This window comes from Oikopleura dioica, chromosome 2 (assembly GCF_907165135.1).
Source record: "Oikopleura dioica chromosome 2, OKI2018_I68_1.0, whole genome shotgun sequence".
Classification (NCBI taxonomy): domain Eukaryota; kingdom Metazoa; phylum Chordata; class Appendicularia; order Copelata; family Oikopleuridae; genus Oikopleura; species Oikopleura dioica.
Genome location: NC_137292.1, coordinates 7,406,781 through 7,426,343, shown reverse-complemented (window position 1 = coordinate 7,426,343; position 19,563 = coordinate 7,406,781). Strand labels below are relative to the sequence as shown.

The 19,563-nt window shown below is 41.3% G+C and overlaps 8 protein-coding genes across 11 annotated transcripts; 1 reads left to right on the top strand and 7 right to left on the bottom strand.

Moving 5' to 3' along the window:
- Window position 1: 1 nt before the first annotated feature.
- Window positions 2-1,579, bottom strand: LOC145700268 (alpha-scruin-like). Its single transcript, XM_081777516.1, has 6 exons — window positions 1,285-1,579; window positions 959-1,241; window positions 827-896; window positions 506-788; window positions 194-463; window positions 2-143 (listed from the first exon to the last, which is right to left on the bottom strand). The coding sequence occupies exons 1-5, from the start codon at window positions 1,335-1,337 to the stop codon at window positions 262-264; spliced, it is 891 nt and encodes a 296-aa protein (XP_081633642.1). The 5' UTR covers window positions 1,338-1,579; the 3' UTR covers window positions 2-143; window positions 194-261.
- Window positions 1,580-1,611: 32 nt separating this feature from the next.
- LOC145698000 (uncharacterized) lies at window positions 1,612-2,793 on the bottom strand. The gene is made up of 3 exons (XM_081775206.1): window positions 2,723-2,793; window positions 1,936-2,130; window positions 1,612-1,893 (listed from the first exon to the last, which is right to left on the bottom strand). Exons 1-3 carry the CDS (start codon window positions 2,762-2,764, stop codon window positions 1,612-1,614), a joined length of 519 nt encoding a protein of 172 aa, XP_081631332.1. The 5' UTR covers window positions 2,765-2,793.
- A 2,459-nt stretch (window positions 2,794-5,252) lies between these two features.
- On the bottom strand, window positions 5,253-5,919 carry LOC145699203 (uncharacterized). Its single transcript, XM_081776466.1, has 4 exons — window positions 5,850-5,919; window positions 5,668-5,794; window positions 5,535-5,608; window positions 5,253-5,458 (listed from the first exon to the last, which is right to left on the bottom strand). The coding sequence occupies exons 1-4, from the start codon at window positions 5,856-5,858 to the stop codon at window positions 5,315-5,317; spliced, it is 354 nt and encodes a 117-aa protein (XP_081632592.1). The 5' UTR covers window positions 5,859-5,919; the 3' UTR covers window positions 5,253-5,314.
- A 212-nt stretch (window positions 5,920-6,131) lies between these two features.
- On the bottom strand, window positions 6,132-7,712 carry LOC145697001 (uncharacterized). The gene is made up of 4 exons (XM_081774140.1): window positions 7,514-7,712; window positions 6,957-7,157; window positions 6,831-6,884; window positions 6,132-6,596 (listed from the first exon to the last, which is right to left on the bottom strand). The coding sequence occupies exons 1-4, from the start codon at window positions 7,547-7,549 to the stop codon at window positions 6,558-6,560; spliced, it is 330 nt and encodes a 109-aa protein (XP_081630266.1). The 5' UTR covers window positions 7,550-7,712; the 3' UTR covers window positions 6,132-6,557.
- Window positions 7,713-9,174: 1,462 nt separating this feature from the next.
- Window positions 9,175-10,191, top strand: LOC145699454 (uncharacterized). Its single transcript, XM_081776725.1, has 4 exons — window positions 9,175-9,599; window positions 9,639-9,904; window positions 9,957-10,054; window positions 10,095-10,191. Exons 1-4 carry the CDS (start codon window positions 9,375-9,377, stop codon window positions 10,166-10,168), a joined length of 663 nt encoding a protein of 220 aa, XP_081632851.1. The 5' UTR covers window positions 9,175-9,374; the 3' UTR covers window positions 10,169-10,191.
- Window positions 10,192-10,335: 144 nt separating this feature from the next.
- On the bottom strand, window positions 10,336-11,773 carry LOC145696764 (gap junction alpha-6 protein-like). Its single transcript, XM_081773850.1, has 4 exons — window positions 11,555-11,773; window positions 11,295-11,507; window positions 10,857-11,246; window positions 10,336-10,669 (listed from the first exon to the last, which is right to left on the bottom strand). The coding sequence occupies exons 1-4, from the start codon at window positions 11,696-11,698 to the stop codon at window positions 10,358-10,360; spliced, it is 1,059 nt and encodes a 352-aa protein (XP_081629976.1). The 5' UTR covers window positions 11,699-11,773; the 3' UTR covers window positions 10,336-10,357.
- Window positions 11,774-13,278: 1,505 nt separating this feature from the next.
- On the bottom strand, window positions 13,279-16,308 carry LOC145696941 (uncharacterized). The gene is made up of 11 exons (XM_081774063.1): window positions 16,133-16,308; window positions 15,843-16,091; window positions 15,434-15,772; window positions 15,282-15,391; window positions 15,044-15,238; window positions 14,708-15,003; window positions 14,401-14,666; window positions 14,126-14,354; window positions 13,905-14,079; window positions 13,532-13,688; window positions 13,279-13,491 (listed from the first exon to the last, which is right to left on the bottom strand). Exons 1-11 carry the CDS (start codon window positions 16,224-16,226, stop codon window positions 13,397-13,399), a joined length of 2,205 nt encoding a protein of 734 aa, XP_081630189.1. The 5' UTR covers window positions 16,227-16,308; the 3' UTR covers window positions 13,279-13,396.
- A 932-nt stretch (window positions 16,309-17,240) lies between these two features.
- On the bottom strand, window positions 17,241-19,547 carry LOC145696984 (uncharacterized). 4 transcript variants are annotated; one of them, XM_081774123.1, is made up of 7 exons: window positions 19,413-19,533; window positions 19,147-19,369; window positions 18,863-19,097; window positions 18,153-18,807; window positions 18,044-18,062; window positions 17,912-17,973; window positions 17,241-17,806 (listed from the first exon to the last, which is right to left on the bottom strand). In XM_081774123.1, the coding sequence occupies exons 4-7, from the start codon at window positions 18,243-18,245 to the stop codon at window positions 17,759-17,761; spliced, it is 222 nt and encodes a 73-aa protein (XP_081630249.1). In that variant the 5' UTR covers window positions 18,246-18,807; window positions 18,863-19,097; window positions 19,147-19,369; window positions 19,413-19,533; the 3' UTR covers window positions 17,241-17,758. The 4 variants fall into 4 exon arrangements, with proteins under 4 accessions (XP_081630249.1, XP_081630246.1, XP_081630248.1 ...); XM_081774120.1 differs by lacking the exon at window positions 17,241-17,806 and having other exon boundaries at window positions 17,908-17,973; window positions 19,413-19,547; XM_081774122.1 differs by lacking the exon at window positions 17,241-17,806 and having other exon boundaries at window positions 17,917-18,062; window positions 18,153-18,822; window positions 19,413-19,547.
- Window positions 19,548-19,563: the final 16 nt, after the last annotated feature.

Below are 19,563 nucleotides of genomic sequence, written 5' to 3'. Positions count from 1 at the left end.
TCTTTGTGTAGTCCTCTTTAAATATTTATTAACATATTTTATTACGTACAGTGGACAAAAGGCAAGACGGTTCAAATTTTGATATTTGTGAAACTCAATTCTAGTCGTTTCGTTTTCTTTGAAGAGTTGTGTTTTTCGCTTTTCTGAAAATTTTATGATGAATAAGAATTTCTTCTTTTGAATCTATTCTTACCGGAAAGGTAACGAAGTTTTCTTTGGCATTTATAAGTAGTTTTAGTCCGATGACTTTTGAGTTGTTTATCAAGGGATGAATGCAGTGACAGAGTGGTATTTGACTTGGAAGGAACGGTCTGAACCTGTCGGATGAGAAATTTCAATTGCAGAAGTTTTTATCAGTGGCTCTTCTGCGGAAAGAAGCTCGATCGAGACGGGAAACACTTCATCAGATGTTCCTTCGTCCCGTCCGCCAAGAACGTAGATCAGACCTCCATGGAAAACAGCACTGAAAAAGTGATTCTCTTCCTTGATTTCACTGAAAAAATACCCGAAGCCGTAGTGTTTGCTCTGAAGCACCCCAATCTTCTTCCATTGATCTTTATTATGTGGATATAAAACCAGAACATCGTAGAGATACTGTTTCGTTATTTGAGACCAACCACCGAGCAAAAATATACTGTCGTAAACGGAAACAGAAGCAGACCCAACTGATTGTCTCATTTGAAGGGGCTCGGGTCCTCGGACGAAATTGTCCGAAAAAGTCTCGATCATGTCAACACTTTCAGGATCTTCACTGTGCAACTCGTCTCCTCCGCCAATTATGTACAGACCTTACAGTATTGATAAGACAATTAGATATTGAACTAACCATGAGAAGTGACAGAAGCAGTAGCACACTGCCTCCCTTGCCGCATCGAAGCTTCTTCCCGCCAACCGTCCTGAAGTAAAAAAATTTATTGACTCTAAAAAGATGTCTGGAAAGAGGGCCAAGAAGCAAAACCTGTGGGTGATAGCTTTCGCAAGTTTTATGAGGAATTGTAATGGCAGATGTGCGGCTGGAGGTAGCTTCCTTCCTCCGGTGGTACGTCATTGTGCCGCCACAAGCCCAAATGCGCTCGCGAAACACGGCGCAAGAAAGGCGCTTTCTCTCAAGATTCATTTCTTTGGCTCTGTCCCATCCCCAGTCTGTCAGGACCAGCATTGAGTTCAGTATCTTTTTGTCGATCCCTTCCCCGCCCAGGACGTAGACTCGATTTTCTAGTAGAACGCTGCAATGATAAGCTCTGAAAACCGCCTAAAATCAGCCCTTTTTTTCAAAATTTTTACCTCGCTTCTGGTAAGGAATGAGTCATAACCGTCGAGTTTATAAGCGGATCCATAGAAAACACATAATCTCTTCTGATGAACGAGCTTTTTCGACGGGTTTCAAAAGGTGTGTGAATTTCGTCCTCGTACTTTGAAATGCCACCGATGAGGAGAATTCTCGCATCGGAACTGCTACTGACATCGGTCTCTGAAATCAGCGATTTCCTCCTTGACTTCAGGGCAATTCTCGGCAGTCTGCTTCGGTCAACTGGGAAGGCAAGCTGGTCAGAATGGCGTCCCAGGTCGGAGTATAATTCTGAGAAAAGATTTAGACGTAATAAATAAGCATTAAGATATTTTCTCATCAAAGTTCTCGTTGAATCTCTTTCCTAAGATAGTTTTGACAAAGGATTTCTCCTTGTTCTCGATCAATTCTTCTAATCTAGCGACATCATTTGCCGAAGCTGCTGAATTCGAAGCAGAACTGGAGGCAAAAGTTGTCAGGTCGAAGTTGTAATAGTTTTCTAATTGGACGAGTCTGTTCTTCAAGGATAGAATTTCCAAGTCCTGGTTTGTGATTGTATCGGAAGCATCAGATAATCGAATTGTGAATATACTAATTGTTTCGTCCTAAAAGAAGTGAAGAGGGGAAAAGAGAGAGGATGAGAGAACCTGGACTTTTGAGCTTTGAACGAGTTTGTCAAGCGAATCCTTGAGCAATTTGATTTCGCTGTCTTTCTGCGCCATTTGCTGCTCAAACTTGAGGTCAGACTCGTCGAGTCGCCTCTCCAGCTTTTTGAACTGTCGACGAATGTGGCTCGAGACCCAGCGAGTTGGACTTGGCTCTCTTCTCCGCGCAGCAGCGAGCTGAAATGCTAATTGAAAATGAGTACCGAAGTAACTTCTTGCGAATTCGCGATTTTTATGTCAAACGGAGGGGGGAACGGAAGCTTTTTAACTGGCGCTAAATCACCTTTTGTCGGGCAAAGTGTGAACCCGATCTTCATGGCCGGAAGCTCTTAACTATTTTGCCGCTTAGACACTTTCTTCTTTTTTTTCTGAAGTGAAAAAAGAAAGAAGAAGTGTTGATCAAACTTCAATATCGATGTTGACACCCTTAATGCGTCGCTACCGGCAGATTTGAAAGCTGATTTTGGGGCTTGACTTTCATATGACAACTTGAAGCAGCCTTGATTATTAAGTCTCAGCAGAAATGTTTAATGTTGTTGTTTAGTTGTTTGATCTGGCAATATTTTCTCACTATTAACTATTTTAAGCCTCTATGGAGCGTGTTTTCCGCTTATCAAAGCAAGTCACGTCGTAGAGTTAATTTACGGCTTGATCAAAAAACATTAAACGGGTGTACTTTTGGCACGTGACCAGTTAAACAACCACTTGTCAGAATTGTCATTTTTTTCGCTGTTTTAATGATGTTAACTTTTAACAAAAAAAATCTTACCTGGAGAAAGAGCAGCCAAAGTATCGTCCCTTTTCTCCACATTTTCTTGTTTTTGCTCAATTTTTTTCTCTCATTCTAAAAGGCGAAATCTCAAATTTGAACGAAAAAAAATTGATGCATCTTCAGTTGTTTTCTCTTTGATCTGGCGGCGCATCATTTGGAACTTGTCATTTTTCTTGGCACGCAGCCTGAGGAAACAGGGGAGAGAAATGGGGTGAAATTTTATAACAAAAAAATTAAAAAAAAAATTCAAAAACTTCAAAAAATCGAAGGCCAAAAACTCCGGCTCCGGATGCCCGTCCCTTTCCCGCCCGAAACGAATCATTTATTTTGGCAACTTGAACACTGGATAATCCCGTCGTTCTTTCCCTCTCTATTTTCTCTCTTCCCACAAATCTTCCAAAAAATTAATTTGCTTTCTTTCCTTCATTTTTTCGCAGCTCGTTTGGTAGAAATTAGAATCAGAAAAAAGAAATGAATCTCGCGAATCCGTTCTAATCTCTGACAGAGTCTAAAGGTTAAAATTTAACGACAATAATGTTTTTACAATGCAAAGGCATCCAAAACATTGATCTGAGTTCATGGCAAAGTTAATTGTTAAGCGAATTTAATTGAGGGAAAAATGATTACGAGATCGTTTTATTGAGCTTTTTTATTGAAGAAATTTGTTTTATTTTATTTAAATAATAAATTATCATTAAAAAACGCTCAATTTTTTATTCAAGACTTCAATTTTAGGGTTAGGTTTTGATACCCTTATTTTTATATGATAAATGACATAAAAGAAAAGAAAAAAAAATTCTATCATTTAGGTTTTTTTAGAAATAGTGGGTTTTTCTTTGGAAAAAATCGGATTTCCGGGAATTCTCTAAAAATAAAACCTTTTTACTTCCCAAAAAAACATGAAGAAAACGAGAGTGTGGCACTTCTAGCGGCCGCACGGCGTAATTAATCTAGCACCGCCCAGCTGAGGTTCAAGGTCGAAGGCAGGGTTTGATGCTCATTCCTCAACACTGGGTTTTTACTGCACCTCTTCTCTGAGAATTTATGTTGCCGGGCTTTTTTGATTAATTCAAATACTGCTTATTTTAATGAATTTGTTCAGAACTGACCTGGGGGAAATGCAACAAGGCGAAATTAGCTGAGTTTATCAGTTTTGTCTTAGACTAATCAACTGATTGCCAGACAAAATTGAGAACACGTCTCAATTCCTACAAATCTCAAAATACTGCAGTTGTTAGAGTTGGGGTTAGGGTTAGGGTTTACTAAAGCGAGAATAATTTTATAAAAAAAAACTTTTTTTGAAACGGTCAGAAAAATCTCTGAAAGATTCAAAATCACCAAAGTTTTTCAAAAAAAAAATTGTTAAATTAATCTCAATTATGCGCGAATACAAAGATTGATCTTGACAAAATGATTGATTCTCGGACGTGATGATCATTAATTGAAAACAAGCCGAACTTGAATCATTAACTAAATGAATCGATACATTTTTAACGTTAGCGCTTTTCTATAAATAGTGTCTCTTTTTGAACTTTATTTATTACTTTCTGAATCAAGTTCTCGACCACCCAAAAAGCGCGCGACCAGAAAAATGGTTCAGGACGATTTTGGGTTAAAGAAAAGGAATTTATTCGTCGATTAAAAAGTAATAAAGTGCTAGATAAAAGAAGGCGCCGGAAAAAGAGGAAAACCGAAAAAACGGAGTTTCTGTTTTTATGGCCCGTGCAGTGTGATAGATCTGGTGACAGAAAAATGACGAATTAGAGCCGCTATTGTAGTGGGGAAAACCGCAAGGTACTTCAAGTGACAAGGAATTTAGCGCCAAATACGCACCTTAAAAGAAAGCCGCGCTAGAACTTGACACTCACGTGATCGATAGAAATTTCTCAAAATTTCAACAGCTCAATTTTTAAAATCGTTTCGCATTTTTCTCTTTTTCTTTTTTTTATGAAAAAAAACTTTGGTCAAAATTTTTCCGCAAAATTTGTTGAAATTTTAACATTCGCAACATCACAAATCGAAGGAGACTGACATCGCAATTTGACATGACATGGCCGGGTTTATCTTTGACAGGCCGAGTGTAAACTCTTCCTAACAGAATCTCAATTTTTGGCACTGTCAGAAACTTTCCTTCCGCCAATTTTTCAATTTTGTTTATACCTTTTTTCTTGCCTCCAAAAAAGAAAACCTGGAAATTGAAGATTATCTCTAGTCGAGTAACTACGGCAACTCGCGGCTTAGGCTCAACTTGTGGCAGCTAGTGCGGCTAATCGCATTTTAAAAAAGCTGGAAAAACTGTGAAAATTTGTGGGAACATCTGTTTTGAAAAAACCCCGGAAAGAGCGAGGAAGATATCAATTTCTCATTCTGGGTTTTAGTTTAGTTGGAAATTGACCAGTTGTAAAGTCTGGCGGGACAATACAGGCTTTGTCTAAAAAGGAAGTATCAGCGGTTTATCCAGTCTTGGCGCCCAGAAGAATGGAATTTATTCAGTCACTTCTGTTCGTACTGTCAGACGATCTTCCAGTTTCTTGACTTTCATTTATTTTCAGTTACAAAAGATACAGTACGAATCATGTGAGAATTTTCTTAGAAGACTTTCGCTCCGCATCGGACACAGTAATGACCTTCTGCAGCCATACTTTGGCAGCACATGATCCAGCCGCAGATCGGGAAAAATATGCAACAAAGGATCGTTCCTGGAGTGTAACCGGGGCGGTAAATTACTTGTTGCTGAAGAGAATTTTAGGAAAAATCAAAATAATAAATTAATATACATTTGGATATAGTATCAATTATGATTCGTTACCGAAGACTGGCATGAATTACAGTGGCGCGTCTGTACTCCAGCTGGATTTCCGTAAGGGTCGACAACGAGAACCTTATTTTGGTTTCAACAAAACTTTGCGAAAAGTCGTTATTTTTTCGTTGAAATCTTTCCTGCTGCGGAGGTGGTGGTGCTCCCTGCTGGACATAAATTATCTGTGGCTGCTGAGCTGGTGCTGGAGCACCTGTAGCAGCAGAGTAAGTTGGTGGAGGAGCAGCTCCAGCGATTGGAATGTCGTTTTCCTGAATACAACCGTTTTTCAGAACAGGAGCTTCGAAATATCCTTTGAAAACATACCGTGCCCATTCTTTTCCGTTTCTCTTGTTAGTTATCTCTGTCGTTAGCAAGTCGCGAGACTGGGTGTAGATTCTGTAGAACACACATCCACGCAACTTTTGCAAATATTTGCCGCTTTTCATGCAGAAATGATCTGAGTCCACTCAAATGATTCCTTTCTCAAATATACGTCTACTGCTTCCTCTGATTCATTCTAGCGCTATTCCAGCCTGCTGATGAACTTTTAGAGGTCCTTGACACTGGTTAGTCCTTGTTGATGTCAAAAATCGACGAGAAAAAAGGTCCCTGAGGCGTTAATTTGTATTTGGAACAATTTAGAAAATCGGAACTGTCAGAGTGCAGTCATAAAATACTAGTAATAATTTGAGGGAATCGTACTAAAACAGTGAAAGTGGCCGGGAAGGACGAGATTGTACGAAGTTCTTAATCCATCTTTCAAAATCGCCATCGTCAAATGAATGAAGCTGGTGAACATGAAAGACGAATCAGAATAGTTGGGATTGAAAATGATCATTTGTAAAAATGAAGGGATCGTTTTTTGTGGCACACTTTTGAAAATGGCAGTAGAATAAGAAAAGACTGGTCTAGCGATGATCAGAACCAGCAGGAGAAGTAGACCGTGCGCGTTTTTTTCTGCGCGATGTTTTTGAGGGCAGCGCGAATTCGTTGGTCAGGGAGCGCACAGAAGAGCAAAAGTTGACGAGAAGTTTACTCCTCGGCGGCGGCAGCAGGTTCGTCCTGTTTCGCCTGAAAATGGAAAATTATATTCATGTTGGGAAATGTTGGAAAGGGAGCTTTTCAGAATAATAAGCTGGCGATTTCATAAAGATAATTGAACGTTTACTGCTGGCGTATCGTTTTTATTTCGAATATAAGTGGCAAGATGTCCAATTATCTTTATGAAATCGTCGGCTTATCAAGTTATCACCCGAAAAGCCGGCTTTTGAGAACTATCTAGTACGTCAGAGTGTTTTTACTTACGTTGAACTTGGCAAGGGCGTCCTGGTACTTGGATTTCTCCTCGTCGGCTTTTTTCTAAAAAAGAACTTTTCAAAAAAGTCACAGACTTGGCATAAGTAGGGGATAAGGACGGAATTAGCGGCTCACCTGGTACTTGGCCTTGGTTTCTTCGTCGACGGCCTTCCACATGACTCCGATCTTCTTGGAGATGTCGCCAACTCGGACCTTGACGCCCTCCTTGGCGTTCTTTTCGAGGTCTTTTCGGACCTGAGGTCGGTGGTCGGCAGCGAAGAGGAAGAAAGCAGAAAGTGGTCGCTTTGGCTTTCCAGCAGGCTTGGCAGGTGCAGCCTGAAAAGCAAAAGTTCAATTGAAATTCGTCTAAAAAAGTGGAAATAAATTCACGGATCAATAATTTACTAAAGAAGATACCAAATGGTATAGATAAAAAACTAATCGATTTGAGAAGCGGAAAACGGAATCCAACTCAGCTTTTCGAGTCGAAAAATGAGAAATTCTTCTTTTGTCCATTTCGACTCGAAAACACGTGCTCTCATCGAAAAAACTAGTTAAAACCGGTTTTCAAATTTCAGGTTTTTTTTCTCTTATTTCTGGTTCTTTATACTTTTTAATTAATTTTGTTTTAAAAAATTTTCGTTATTTTAGTTATAATTTTTTATCAATAAAAAAGTGATAATTTTAATAACCTCTTTCGCTTTTCGCGCGCCTCCGTTTCGGGTCATCTTTTTGTTCCTTCTTTTTTTTCTTCGAAAATAAAGAAAAGGGTGTTTTTGAACTGAAGGTAGAGTGAAGCAGGGGAGGTGTTTCTGTCTCTCTTGCGAGTTGGGAGTTGAGTTGTGTGCTTTTTCGAGTTTGAAAGCGAGCGCGGGCGCGTTTGAGAACGCACGTGTATGGACGGTGTCGATTTCTGCTCTGGCAACTGGCTCCAACCAGAATCGACGAGCTCGCAAAGAACTAATCAAAGCAGCAGAAGGGGACACCCCAGAAACCTACGGAAAGATGCACAACTCAAAACAACACAATTACTCATTTGCCAGACCTAACTTTGGCTCTGGAAAAGTTGTTTTTTCTAGATTGAAAGTCAGGTCGTTTCTGACCTGTTTTCTCAAGGTCAAATCGAAGGAAAGTCAATTTGAAAGAAGAAAAACTTACAGTAGCAATCTCAATAATACCATCCCAACGAGGCTTATTAGTAATTACAGTATTATCTCGTATATTCGTCGATAACAGCAATTTTACTGCTCAAAATCTTCAGTTTTCGACTGAAAATGCTCAGAAAATCGATTGTAGAAATGATACAGTAACGATTATGAAAATAAGTCTTACAGTATCAATTCGTTCATTCAGTGAATGACACTATCAACGATGGAGAAAAGTACAGTTTAGTTGATTAGTAGCCTTGAAAAAGGCTTGTTTTTGAGGGTGTTTTTCTTCATTTCAGATTTTTGTCGTTTTGATTTGTTTGACCAAATCCTTGAATTCCTTGAGTGCTTGTTTCTTCTTCATCCCTTCGCGGAGCTTTCTGAAATCGTATTGAAGCTCATCTTCGCTTTCGAACTCGTCATCGGCCATGTACTCAATTTCCCTCTTCTCCTCGGACTCCTTGTCTTCGTTTTCGATCGACCATCGTTTCGAATTCAAAAGACCGGAGTCTGAGGAAGATTCGCTCTTGCGTTTTCGGGAAGTCGCTTTTTCTGTGTTCATTTTTTGGACCTCAGAGAAAAAAGCTCTCAAGAGCTGCATAGACGCCGAGTTACCGAGGTATCTAGAAGCATTTTGACTCAAAATAATATGAGCCCTTTTGCACATTTTAGACTCGGTTTATTATGGTAATAAAGACAAGTTTTGTCTATTACCACGCGAATGTTACCTTGAATTAGGACACGACACCTAAAAGAAGCCGCCTACAAGTGTAATCGCTACCATCAGTTCCAAGTTGGTACTCAAACAGTCATTATTAATTTCCCTTTTTCTCGAGAAAATGACTTTTTACGGAGAAGAAAAGATGAACGAATGTCTCCAAGAGAGCAACATAACCTTGAGCACCAGTCGGTTTATAATGAAGCTGGTCGTTGTTCAGCAGTTCGATCCAATTTCCTTGAAGATACCAGAACGCTGCTCACACGTAGAGAAACACTGTCAAACTGGGATAATCGACCAGTTTCTGGAAAATAGATGCCAAAATGCGAAATTGTTTTTTCTCATTAGTCCTGATGGCAAGCGCCAGAGGCTTTTGATTCCTCATGCTGACGACGAGGAAGGTAAATAACTAGCAGCAGAGAAATTTCGTCGGGCAGTCCGTATAACTGCATTTTTTTTATAGAAGTTTCGATTGACATTTCGAAAAGGAGCAAACGGCAAGTCGCACACTGGCTTCTTTTTACAGTCGCCATCACTGAGAAAAATACAGGAGAGGAGGATACTTCTGGATATTCTAAGAAATGTGGCTGGGTTTGGGAGCAAGAAAAACCTAGAAAAGATAGGAAGCGACGATTGGTTTACAAGGATGGCAAGTTTAGGTTCGACCCTCCGTTTGTCTTTGACAGGATGGAGCAGCTCCCTGACCGATTTGAAATGCCTGACTGGGTCGACGAAGAAGACAGAAAAGCGCGAGAGAAGAAACAAACTCGCAGCAATAAGCCAAAGAAAGCAAAGAAAGAGAAGAAACAAAACAGCAAACTTTCGAACAAAACAACTTCGAAAACCAAGCAAGGCGATGTTCAGAACGACCCTTCAAGGAACAGAGGCGAAAGCGACATGGTATCCGGAGAAGTAAATACATCATTTTTACAAATTTTTATAATAATTTAGCTCGAACTTGATGATGGCCACGAAGCAGACTGGAATACAGTAGGAAATCAAGACAAATCGAATGGGGAAACGAACACCAGTGAAATCGTTTCGTTAGTTGAAGATTTAAAGGAAATAAGTTTGTCAGAGAAAGAATCCGAAGAAAGTGAGCTGGGAGAGAGCTCATCTTCACCTTCATCATCTCCGGTCGATGACCCCAAAAAAGAAGAGAACTGCTCACTGAAAGAACAACTGGATAGATTCTTGACGTGTCAAATCTGCTTCGAGTAAGTTCTTTATCAGTATTCTGAATACTGTATTCATCGAAAAACACTTCAGATACTACGACGACGGAAAACGAGCGCGATACTCGCACAGCTGCGGTCACGGATGTTGCTGGACTTGCATGAAGATGGAATTCGCTCGTCAACGAGAAGGTAAGAAATGAGACTTGCATCATGGTTAAAAATTTTTAAGCGAGGAGGAGAAAATTCTACTGCCACTGCGGATTTGAGATCCACGAGAAAAAAATCATCCGAATGTTCCTTTGAAAACATTTTTGCCTTGAATTCGTCTGCAATTAATAACATATTATTCATTTGATAATGATCGAGTTATTTCTCGTAGTCGTTTATTTTGAAAGGATGGTGATCGTTGAGGGGGTAATTTTGGCTTTGTACAGTTTGGAACGATTGGGAAAGGGATGATTCGAAGAGTGTGTCGATATTTATACAGATTATTTAGGCAGTGAGCGCCTCTCGTTCTTCGTCAGTCTTGTAGCTTGGAGGATCCTCAGCTTCCAGCTCGCATTCTTCTGAAATCGCGCCTTCCATCGCTTCGAGCTCCTTCTCATCTTTTGGCAATTTCGGGTAGCCAGCTGGTCCGTTAGTCGATTCAGAGACAATCGAGCCATTTCCAGTTTTGCCATTGCCTTGCATAAGCTGTTTCTTTTCGACGTTTCGGTGAGCTCGGCGTTGAAGGGATTTTCGCGTAGTTCTAGTCAGGACGTAGATGAATTCCACGACACAGATGATGGCGGAAATGACGGAAATCTAAACACCACAATAAGCATTTTCGAACCGCGAATAAATAATTTAAATTTTTGAAAAGACTGAAAATTTATTGTTCGGTCGATGATCGTTGCAAAGACCAGTCTGAACAGCGTTCTTGGCTATTATCAAGTTTTGTAGCTCTCTTGCGGTTCTTGAGAGCAGTGTTTTTGAAAACATTGAAACTTACGATGGTCATGTAAAGCATGAAAATTGTCTTCTCCCAGGGGCGGCTGACCCAGCAGGGGATGAGTGTATTCTGAGAGCAAGCAGAGTTTGTCTCGAATTCTCCATGAGTACATTCGTACTTTTCGGGAACCCACATGGCGGAGAGGCCTGTTTTCTTGCTCTGCTGCTGCTGGAGAAGATAGGAAAGGTAGATGAAGAGACATTCCATGCCGAACCGCGCGATCAAGTGCACAATGAAGATCGTGCGGATTCGTGGCGTCCAAGCGACATCAACGACTCCTTCTTTCGCGACCGTGGTTTTTTTCTTCAGCTTATCGACGCCATATCGCGCGCTCTTTTTATCCAGCTTCTTTTTGTTTGACCAGTATGATGCGCTGTTGTAATATTCGCTCTGAAAATGGGAAGTTAGATCTCATCGCTGAAATCAAGGAAGACTTACGTTAGATGTTTGCTTCACTTGTTCTTCTTCTTTTTGTTTTTTGATCATGTTGACTTTTGCCAGCTCGAATTGAGCGAAACCCATGAAGATGATTGTCGGCAGGCAAACGAAGAGCAACTGAAAGGCCCAGAAGCGCATGTGCGAGATTGGGGAAAATCGGTTGAAGCAAACGTTTTGACAACCGGGCTGATTTGTATCGCATTTGAAATTGCCCTGAAAAACTCAGTCTTATTGTTATTCATTTTCTTAGTTAAACTTACGCTTTCATCTCCGTAGACAGATCCACCAACGACGGCAACGATGAAGGACCTGAAAGTGAAGAGAAGAAACAACCAGGCGTAACTCAGAGGAGTACTGTAGTGGAGAGCTTTGGTGATGACGCTTTCAACCGTCCCCCAAACCATCTTGTGATCTTGTCGTTTTTACTCTCGGTTCTCTTTTCTATCGTTGTTATTCGTTTATCTGTTGTACTGTTTTTGAAAAAAGAGCGCGCACCACTCGCTATTTATATCCGCGCGAAGTGGGGAGGAGCCTGGCGCGCCACCAGGCGAAAGACGTTGACGGATGAGGACCTAACCGAATCCGATAAAAAGAGGATTATAATTAGATAATTTCTTCTAGATAAGAATACCAAGTTTCAACCGTTAGCAGGCCTTTCTAAATCGATTAAAAGGGCCTAATTTCCCTAATCAATGATAATTATCAGTTCTTTTTCTCATGACTGGATCTCAATATTTTCTCAATTTAACGTTACGGTCATTATTAAGGGCGGTCCCTTCATCTTTTTTCCCTCTTTTATGGTCAATTTCAATTTAAAAATCCATATAAAAAGGGAACCAACGACAGATCTTCCCCGGTTCCCATCATTTGCACGAATCTTCCATTCAAAACCGGAAGCACCTCAAACGAATCCGAACCATCCCCTTCCCAGAAATGAGATGACATTGATGAAAGACGCGTCAGAACCCAGTGGACTCGAAAATTACGGTTTCATGCCCCCGCCACGGTACTCACCTTATGGCCTACTTCGGGCCACTCTGAAAAGCACTCGGCGGGAAAAGATGTCACGCTGCAGTCAATCAAAACGATCCAAGATTGAGGCTATCAAAATTTGATCTCGAGATTTTACGCTCCTCCACCCTTTTCAAGGACTCTTTTACGAGACTTTTAAATAGACATAAACCTGCCATGCCAACAAGAAATCGGTTTCAAAGAAAGATTCACATTTTGAACCCTCTTTTTTGGGTTTTATAAAAATATGTTTATTGATAGAAATCAGTGTTACAACTTGGAATAGATTGAAGATACGATAGGTAAGGTAAATGGCAAGATTGACTTTGATACATTTCAGTTTTCTTTCTTTGTTTTTGAATTCTCAACAGCTTTATCTTCTCGGTAGACGGATTTGACTGCTTCTATGCATTTTTCGAACCCGATGGTTTGCTACAGTAGAAATCGTTGAGTTCTCATTTCTTGGCTCCTTCATTACCTTGATGACTTGGGCAAGAACAGCAAGAAAAACCCAAAACGCTAGAAAGTTCGAAGCTCCCCAAGAAAGAGTAGAAAGCGCACCAAGAAGCGAGAGTTGAAGGCCGACAGTAGTTGCTATCACAAGCAGTAGTTTTGCAAATTTGTTCATTCTATTAATTTTTAATCGTGAGATTTATGCTTTTCTGTTAGACCAAAGTTGGATGGTTCGTGTTAATAAAGTGGTTTTGCAGATAAAAAATATGTAAAATGCAGAAAAAGAGTTGAGAATTTTTATACATACTAAAAAGCGTGTGAGTGTGCCTTATTTCATGGTGATTTTCGTGTGCGGTTTTCTTGGAAATCAACAAGGAGAATGAAAATTACAGAAAAAATACGTGCTTGTCATAATTTTTAATTACAATCTCGAGTTTTACTTTTTGCGTGAACTTTTGTTTTAATATCGTCTCTTTTAAATATACTGATCAACATGTTTCTGGGGCGTTATTCATTGGTGTATTGTACAGAGAATTTTGAATTTTTCTTGTCATAAATTAAAGTTTGATAGAGTCTTTTTGATGCATTGAAACCATGAACAGAAGAAAAAAAAGTAAGTGAAGGTCTATTTTTGGCGTCTACTTCGACACCTTGGCGATAATTCTTATCAATGCTGCGTTTTCTTGCTTTAGCTTTAGATTCTCCAGCCGCTCGGTTTCTGAGTCGTACGAACCTAAAACCGATAAAAGGTTGCCGAATCTATATTTGCTTACCGTTGAGCTGCATATTGCTGAGTTTTTCAGATAAAGTGGCTTTGTCTTTCGCCAGATCCGCTTTTTCTGCTTCTAGGGTTTGGATTCGTCGGGCTTGCTCTTCGAGCTTGCGTTTCAAATCCTCGTACTTTGACTTGTAATCAACCTCGGCATCCTCCTGAGTTCAAAGTTATCCTCCATTCCAGCAAAACTTTCAAACACAGGGACAAAAAATACGATACGAACATGCGCGGTTTTTCGACTTTTACATCGATCTTGCCTGTCCGGGAAGACTCGTATTCAGACTCGCACTTTCCATGCGTATCCTTTCTATCAACTGCGAGGCCATTTTGCTGCACCTCCGTGGCTTGTCCAGTATCTCTACCGTACTCACGTTTTTGTCCGGCACAGGGCTGCGGATGCGACTCAGATGCTGGGGGAACTCCATGTCCGAGTTGCGGCGGGTTTCGGATGTCGTTCTCGTCCTGGCTGATGGAGCTGGTGCTTCGAGGTTGTTCTTTGTTGTTTCCGATGAGGTCTTGCGAGTCGCTGCGGAATGAGTTGAATCACTAGAATTATTTTTAAGATCAGACGAAAATATCTAAGATTGTTTACCTTGAAGATCTTCCAGCAGGCAAAGAAGTTGTATTTGAACTTTCACTGGAATCGACTGAAGGGACTATGGATTTCTTTGTCTCTGACGGAGATTTCTTCGAATCTGTCTTTTTGGCGAGCATTTTTCTGAGCATCTCTTGCTTCGCAATGTTTGGATTCAGCAAGGCATTGATGGACGGCTGCTCCGTGCGCTGATCACTTGGAATGTATCCGCTCGGAAAAGAAACAGCTAGAATTTTTGTTAAAAGGGGCAGTTCTTGATAATGAAAACATACGATCAGTATTTCTGTCAAAACTCGTCGAAGATTTAGTCTCTGTTTGATTCTTCTTCATTGACTTCTCCGCCAGTTCCTTTGCTTGCTTGTACACGTCTAGAGTAACACCGGTTGTAGCCTGGCGTGTTTTACGCTTGTTCTTGGCCTTGTGGCTTCGTTCAACTTCATTGAGAAGACCTGGAATGGGCGTTTGGCCTGTGTGACGCTGATCGGAATCGGGATTTTCAACAGTCGATGAGACTCGTTTCGTACGACGAATTTCTTTGCTACAAAAAGGTTAGCGGAGTCTTCTACTAGAATGGCTTACCCAGAGGTCTCAAATTGTCTGAAGCTATCTTTGACACTGATACTGTCATCCTGGACGCCATATTTTTCGCGTTTTTTCACCGAAGGCGAGGCGGTCGCATTTGAGTTCTGTTTGAGCTTCACATCCCACGGGCTATCAGCTCGCTGCTCTTTATCCAAATTGGCAAAGCCCACTTTTGGCTTTTTCGGGCTATCGCTAGCGGAGTTCTGCTCCGGTTCCCTTTTCGGCTGCTCAATAGTGCGGCTTGGGAGGGTCTTTGAGGTCGTTGGTTCTGGCTCGGGAGTCGCGGGGGTAGGCTAGAATAAATTAAAATCGACATTGATCGAGGAAAGTTACCTCCGGTTGAGGTTCAGGCAAACTGAAAGGAGGTAGCTCAGGAAGTTCAGGGAGTGATTCGCGCTTTGGTCTGTTTTTGCCCAAATCGCGAATCTTGGGAATGAGTTTCTGCGCAGTCAGGACGTCGATAGGACGCTGGCCGAGCGAGTTTCGAATGTTGAAATTAGCGCCATACGCGGCCAGGTATTCTGCCGCCTAAAAAAGGTCTTACTCCTTGAAACATCACGACTGTAGCTACCTCTTGTTGCTCCCAATGACACGCTGCGTGGAGCGGGGTCCATCCATCGGCGTCTTGCTTGTGAGGGGAGAAACCAGCTTCGAGGAGTAGCTTTATTACAGTAAGATAGCCTGAAAGCCAGATTACAGTTGTTCAGAAAGGATCTTTAGTACCTTTTGCAGCAGCGACATGAAGAGGTCCTGCCTTCGTACTGGGATCGATTGGCTCTGGCTCGTAGACCTTATTGAATTTTTTATAATAGTGGTAGAATTGCGAGGCATCGTGGAACATAAGCTGCTCTTCCTTGTTGTGCTCGGCTTCGGTGTCGATTGAGGCATACAGCTCGTCGAGGTACTTTTTCATTTTCGGATTGTCCTCGGCGGCAACGTCCTGCGCTAGCTCGCCTTCGGATGTCACCGGAAGAAGGTCGATCTTGTTTTCGACCAGGATTTTGGCAATTTCTACGTAACCGCAAGACGCGGCCGCGTGCAGACAGGACCAGCCTTCATGATCTAAAAGAACGATCAACTTCTGATTCTCCGTCTTCCTTGTTTCCAAAAACCAGAATGAAATTAATGGTACCTTGCACGTTAATATCAGCGCCTTTTGAGATGAGGTACTTGACCATTTTGACATTTCCATCAATGGTGGCAGAATGGAGCGCGGTCAAACCGTCCGAATTAGCGTAGTTGATAGTGATGTCATCATTGTCTCTCAGAACGGCCTCGATTTCTTCGTAGTCGCCGGCCTGACAGGCTGAGAGGAAAATTGCGCCTGACCCGAACTTGATCTTGCTCGGGCCTCCGCGATAAGCAGCTCGGTCATCAGATACTGAGAATTATTCATAAAAATTCTATAAAAATCATTCTTACTAGTAGCAGTTTGGCTCTCGTCCCATCTCGCAAGCTGCTCTTGACGCTTTTCGCGACCGTTTTCTTGCCTTGAGTGGTCGATCGTCAAACTCATCGTGGTTGTTTTCTCGACAAACGCATATTCCTTTATTTCATTTCACTCTGAACGCAGAATCCAATTAGCCTCTATTTTTCTCTCTCAGAATAAAAAAAATCATATAAGAAAAAGTTTTTCAGAAGGGCGCTTTTGGCAACTAGGCGAGATTTAATTCCGCCCCGCGGCGGTGTGAAAAAAGAAAGCGCCTGAGGCTGCGCCCGAAGCTGGATAATCCCGATTCCAATTCTAAGAAACCCTCAGGATGAGTCTTCCTTGTTGTCAAAGAAAGCGGCTCGTAAAAGCGATATTTACGCTGTGACACTCTTGACATTCTACATGATATCATGTTCAAAAATGTAATAAACGGCTGCCTTGTCAAAAATATAAAAAAATAGGGCTGTGCGTAAGGGGAGCCACGCAGCGCACTAATCGGGTGATAACGGCATGGGAGATGAACTTTAGTCAAAAGTGATTGACTGATTGCTAGAGTCATATTATCATCTAACGCTGGTTTTACTAAATATTCCTAACCAGGAGCGTATTTCATAAACAACATGTCGATAGGAAGAAAAAATTTTATACCGTAAAAAGCTCATGCAAAATCACTCTCTTGACATCTGCAAATTTAGCGGAACGCGTGTGTGCCCAAGTCAAACAAAATTTTTCGCTGACCTATACATGGGAGTCAAAAAAAGAATTGCAAGCTTCTCTTTCAAGAAAATCTATGGAAAAGTATCCACGTAAGATTAGGGTACACATGCCTCCGGGGAGCGAGGGTAGTAAACCTTGTGAAAAAAGGTCAAGGAGCAAGATCAATGCCCATTTTTCAACAGTAATTTTCTCGCGAGGAAAAAATAAGAAACTTGCCGTTTTTAGGGTCAATAGAAGAAACGCGGAGCATAAAATTTCATCATTAACGTATCAATTAGGCCTCATTCAGAGGAATAAAAACTATCGCCACTATTCATATTCAAAACGTATTCTTTGCGGAGTTGTTTTCTTTATCTCTGCGCGCTCTGAACGAGAGAGAGAGCGAGAGAGACCCACACAAAGAGGCACAGACCATCGAGGCTCAGGCTCTTTCTGCCGAGTTTTCGATTGTTGGTCATAAACACAAAATGGCCCATCTTTAAAGTTTTTTTTACAATTGTGTTTTCTTCAAAGGTTTATAACTCAAAATATTTTTACAAAATGACAAATCTTCAACCTTATCCCCATAAATTTTCAACCCAATCTTCGTCAATTTTCTCTTCATTTAAAGTTTTAAAAACTAAACAAGGGTCATCTCGGAACATAAAATTTCTCTATTCGTAATCTTCAGTATGCATTTTTCAATCGTTCTTTTATTTTGTTTTAGTTTCAAATATTTTTTGTGAATGAAAAAGGCATTTTTGAAAAGAGTGATTGTGGCCTGCACAGGGGTGATATAACGAAAAAAATGGGGAGAGGGAGACTGGCCGTGATTCACTCGGCAAATACATTTAGCGATAGTAGCACTGCTGCGGCGGTAATGAAGATGCACATGCCTCAGGGCTGGGCAGCGCCAGTTCCTAATATCGACGGTGGTCCCAGCTAATCACGGAGCCTTCTACGCGATCTGTGAATGGGTTTCAATTGCTAACCAATTAATAATTGACATTAAAAATGACTATGATCCAAATTGATAAGTTTCATAAAAGATTAACAAATCTGAAAGCCATGACATTAACAACACTAAGAAGCAGCCATTTCTTCTTGCTCTTCGTGGCGATGCGTGATCTGGCAGCTATGTCAACGCCAGAGTTGGACGCTGATGTCTCATAAATTTTTCTTAATCCCTTTCAAGCTCGTCCAACCCTTCTCAGAGGAGCGCAGCTAAATACTGTTACTCTTCGCGCTCATAAACACGGCTCAGAAAAGCTGTTAACAAGTGCTCAAGAACGTGGAATGAGTCATTCACTTTACCTTATTGTCGACGTCGAGGACGGATACGATGAACTCGGCGTGGACGAGATCTGGCGGATGCTCGTACGCAAGCCAATCGCAGCCGTACTTCATGCCACTGGTGAGATAATAACCGCATTCCCATAAATAACGGTGACACTTGTCTTTCACTGCGTCGAGCCCTTTGATCTCCGGCAAGCGAGAGCATTTACTGCCGTCGTTAGTATTTTTCAACAGCGATCCATGATCGAGAAAGTTGACTCTCCAACGGCGATCGGAGGGTTTCACCTCGGTCAGTATTTCTAGCGCCGCGGGAATATCCACTTTTTGGCCATAACTCGATTCTGATATCAAACACTTTTATCTTTATTTTTTACAAATAATATTTTAATCATCATTTCCTGGCGGCAATTTCCAAGTGCGATTTCTTCACATGGCGCTCTAGCTGCAGATAGAACTTGTCTTCGAAATCGACTAGCTGCTCAGTAAGAGGGATTGTCACGTATTCATTCTAGCGCCCAAAGACACGTTCAATGTGCCTAAGTGAGAAAGCAATAAAAAACGCAGTCAATCCCAAAACAGAATCGAGTTCCTCTTTGCCATCAAAAACTTCCACATTTGGAGAGGGGAGGAGAATGCTTGCCTGGTAGGGCGTTAGGAGGCCTGGGAGACCCGTCTTAATTACAATCAGCTAATTAGGCGGCTGCTATTAGCAAGAGCTAATGCCGTACCTTTTCAGAAACAAGCAGTCGCGGACACGGGCCAATTAGATCAACGTGAATATTGATCTTCATACAACTTATGATGGATGGTGGATCAAAAATGAGGAAATTCCCGTTGAGATGAATAATTTTTATGATTTCTTTGCCCAGTGAAGAGGCAATCTTTTCATTCGCGGATGACATGATAGGGGCAGAGTAGTTCAGGTAGTTATTTGAAGTGAGATTGGGCAGCGGCGATATTTGCCTAGACGGTAAATTATTAAAAAAATTGTTACAGTGCGAAAACCGAGCACCTGAATGGTGGGTACGGCAGAGAGTCCTGAGCAGATGATCTTTTCCTGCTTTTCCGAAGCTTTTAAGTTTCGCTGGAGTCGATTCGTCCGATTCTCCAGCCGCGTAAATATCTTGTCACAATCGGCAAAGTTTCTGTATGACGATCTTAGTCCCTCGCGATATTTTCCAGTGAGAAAAGTTCCTTGAATAAGCGATATATGATCCTTCACTGCTGCCCGAGCTCTAAAATGTGCGTTCCAAAAAGGCGGAAAAATGAATTTCTTACTTTTCTTTAACGATATTGAGGTGAGGGTTTTCTTGCGCCGAGCTGGTTTTATCCACTATACCCTGAAAGTTGATTTGATTCGAGGTCATCAACGATCGGTTCCTTCTGAAGAGCTCATTCTTAGAAAAAACAAAAGATAAAACTCTAATTG